General features: G+C 39.7%; 1 protein-coding gene across 1 annotated transcript; it reads right to left on the reverse strand.

Moving 5' to 3' along the window:
* Nucleotides 1-475: 475 nt before the first annotated feature.
* Nucleotides 476-1,255, reverse strand: LOC139875980 (uncharacterized). Its single transcript, XM_071863277.1, has one exon. The coding sequence runs from the start codon at nucleotides 1,253-1,255 to the stop codon at nucleotides 476-478; it is 780 nt and encodes a 259-aa protein (XP_071719378.1).
* Between the last annotated feature and the right edge of the window lie 424 nt (nucleotides 1,256-1,679).

The following is a 1,679-nucleotide window of genomic DNA, read 5'->3' on the forward strand; positions in this document are numbered from 1 at the left end:
CATTTTTGGATTGCTTGTATTATTCATTAGGGTCTAAGGTTTTTTTTTCTTTTTTCTTTTAAATAACTCGTATTATTCGTCTGGAACTAAAGGTTATTTTTCATCTCTTTTTAGATACTCAAGATTTTCAGGGTCGACGCTGATGAATATAATTTGCAGTTAAAGTAAAAGCTTGAAAATATACAAGATATGTATATAGCACATGCCATGTTACACATTCTGATAAGTGGCTGGTGGCCCTATTCAAAAGATATAATTGTGCACCATATGATACAACTATTGTACATAGAAAACAAGAACCAATTAACGATGACACAAAGTAATTAGTACGTTTATTTTTATTTTTTTTTTGAAAGACAAGATTAATATAACTACACAAAACATAAGTTTACAATACAAGGCACCGATCTACAAGAAGATCAACCCGATAAGCCCGAGTGTTTGCCAAGTGCGGAGGCAGCACCCTAGCAATCGATTACAAATTTAAAAATACATGTGGGTTTACAAGCCAAGAAGACCAATCGATGTTGTTTCCCCTAAGCCGGAACGAGATCCATTCGAAAGCTTTAACTTGAATTTCATTCACTAGAACCGGGACACACCACTCCTCATTCCGAAAAACTTTCATATTGCGGTTCTTCCATAAGTAATATGCACAAACCCACAACACCCCTTGCCAAATTTTCTTTCCCAACGAAGACGAAGCTTGTGTGAGATTACCTTCAAGAAAATCCAAATTCGAAAACGTACATGGCCCCATATTCCACCATTTATAGATACGAACCCAAACTTCCGATGCAAACTTACACGAAACAAGAGAGTGATCAACCGACTCAAGCCCATCATCACACACGGGGCAGCGCACACTGTGAAGGTCAATTCCCCTTTTATCAAGCTCGACCCTTACCGGGATCCTTTTCTTTAATGCTCTCCAAGTGAAAATTTCAATCTTTTTGGGAATGAGTTTGTTACGGAGAGTTTTATTCAAGCTAGGAGGATGACCAAGAATATGTTTATCAATAAGAAAGGACAATCGCCTTACCGTGAAGATCCCGTCTTTCGCTTGAGCCCATTTCCATTTTTCACCCAAGTTAAAATCAAAATGAATCGACTTGATTAAGTTCTCTAGATCTAATAGTTCATCAGCGGTTCTTCCTGAAGGCGTACAAATCCACTCCCAATTTGATTTGAATACTTCTGCTGTCAAATGTTGCTGATGGGCAGAAACGGCTGTAGAATTGGAACTTTCGGACATCACCTACAAAGAAGGAACAAACACCGAGGGGCATGATAGTCTGATTGGATGGCTCACACCATCCAAGCTCGCTGCACACTCTGGAGGAGCAGACCGTGCCTCTGATGCAGATCCGTGAGCAGCAGGAAGCTGTGAATAAGCAGCAGCTGAAGGAAAACCGTGAGCAGCAGCAGAAACAGAAACAGAAGCAGCAACAGCCACAACATGCGATGTGGCAGCAATAGAGACAGGAATTTTTTTGATCCGATCATAGAGCATGGCTTCCTTATTTGACTCGAGCATAAATAATCTTGGGAACATGTCTTTAAGACAACTTGAACCGCACCAATTATCATTCCAAAATGAAGTGTTCTTTCCGTCACCAATAGATTTGTTGAAGGAGTTCTTGAATACAACATCACAACTTTCAATGGTATTTCCTGCA

The sequence above is a fragment of the Rutidosis leptorrhynchoides genome, chromosome 11, assembly GCF_046630445.1.
Source record: "Rutidosis leptorrhynchoides isolate AG116_Rl617_1_P2 chromosome 11, CSIRO_AGI_Rlap_v1, whole genome shotgun sequence".
NCBI lineage: Eukaryota > Viridiplantae > Streptophyta > Magnoliopsida > Asterales > Asteraceae > Rutidosis > Rutidosis leptorrhynchoides.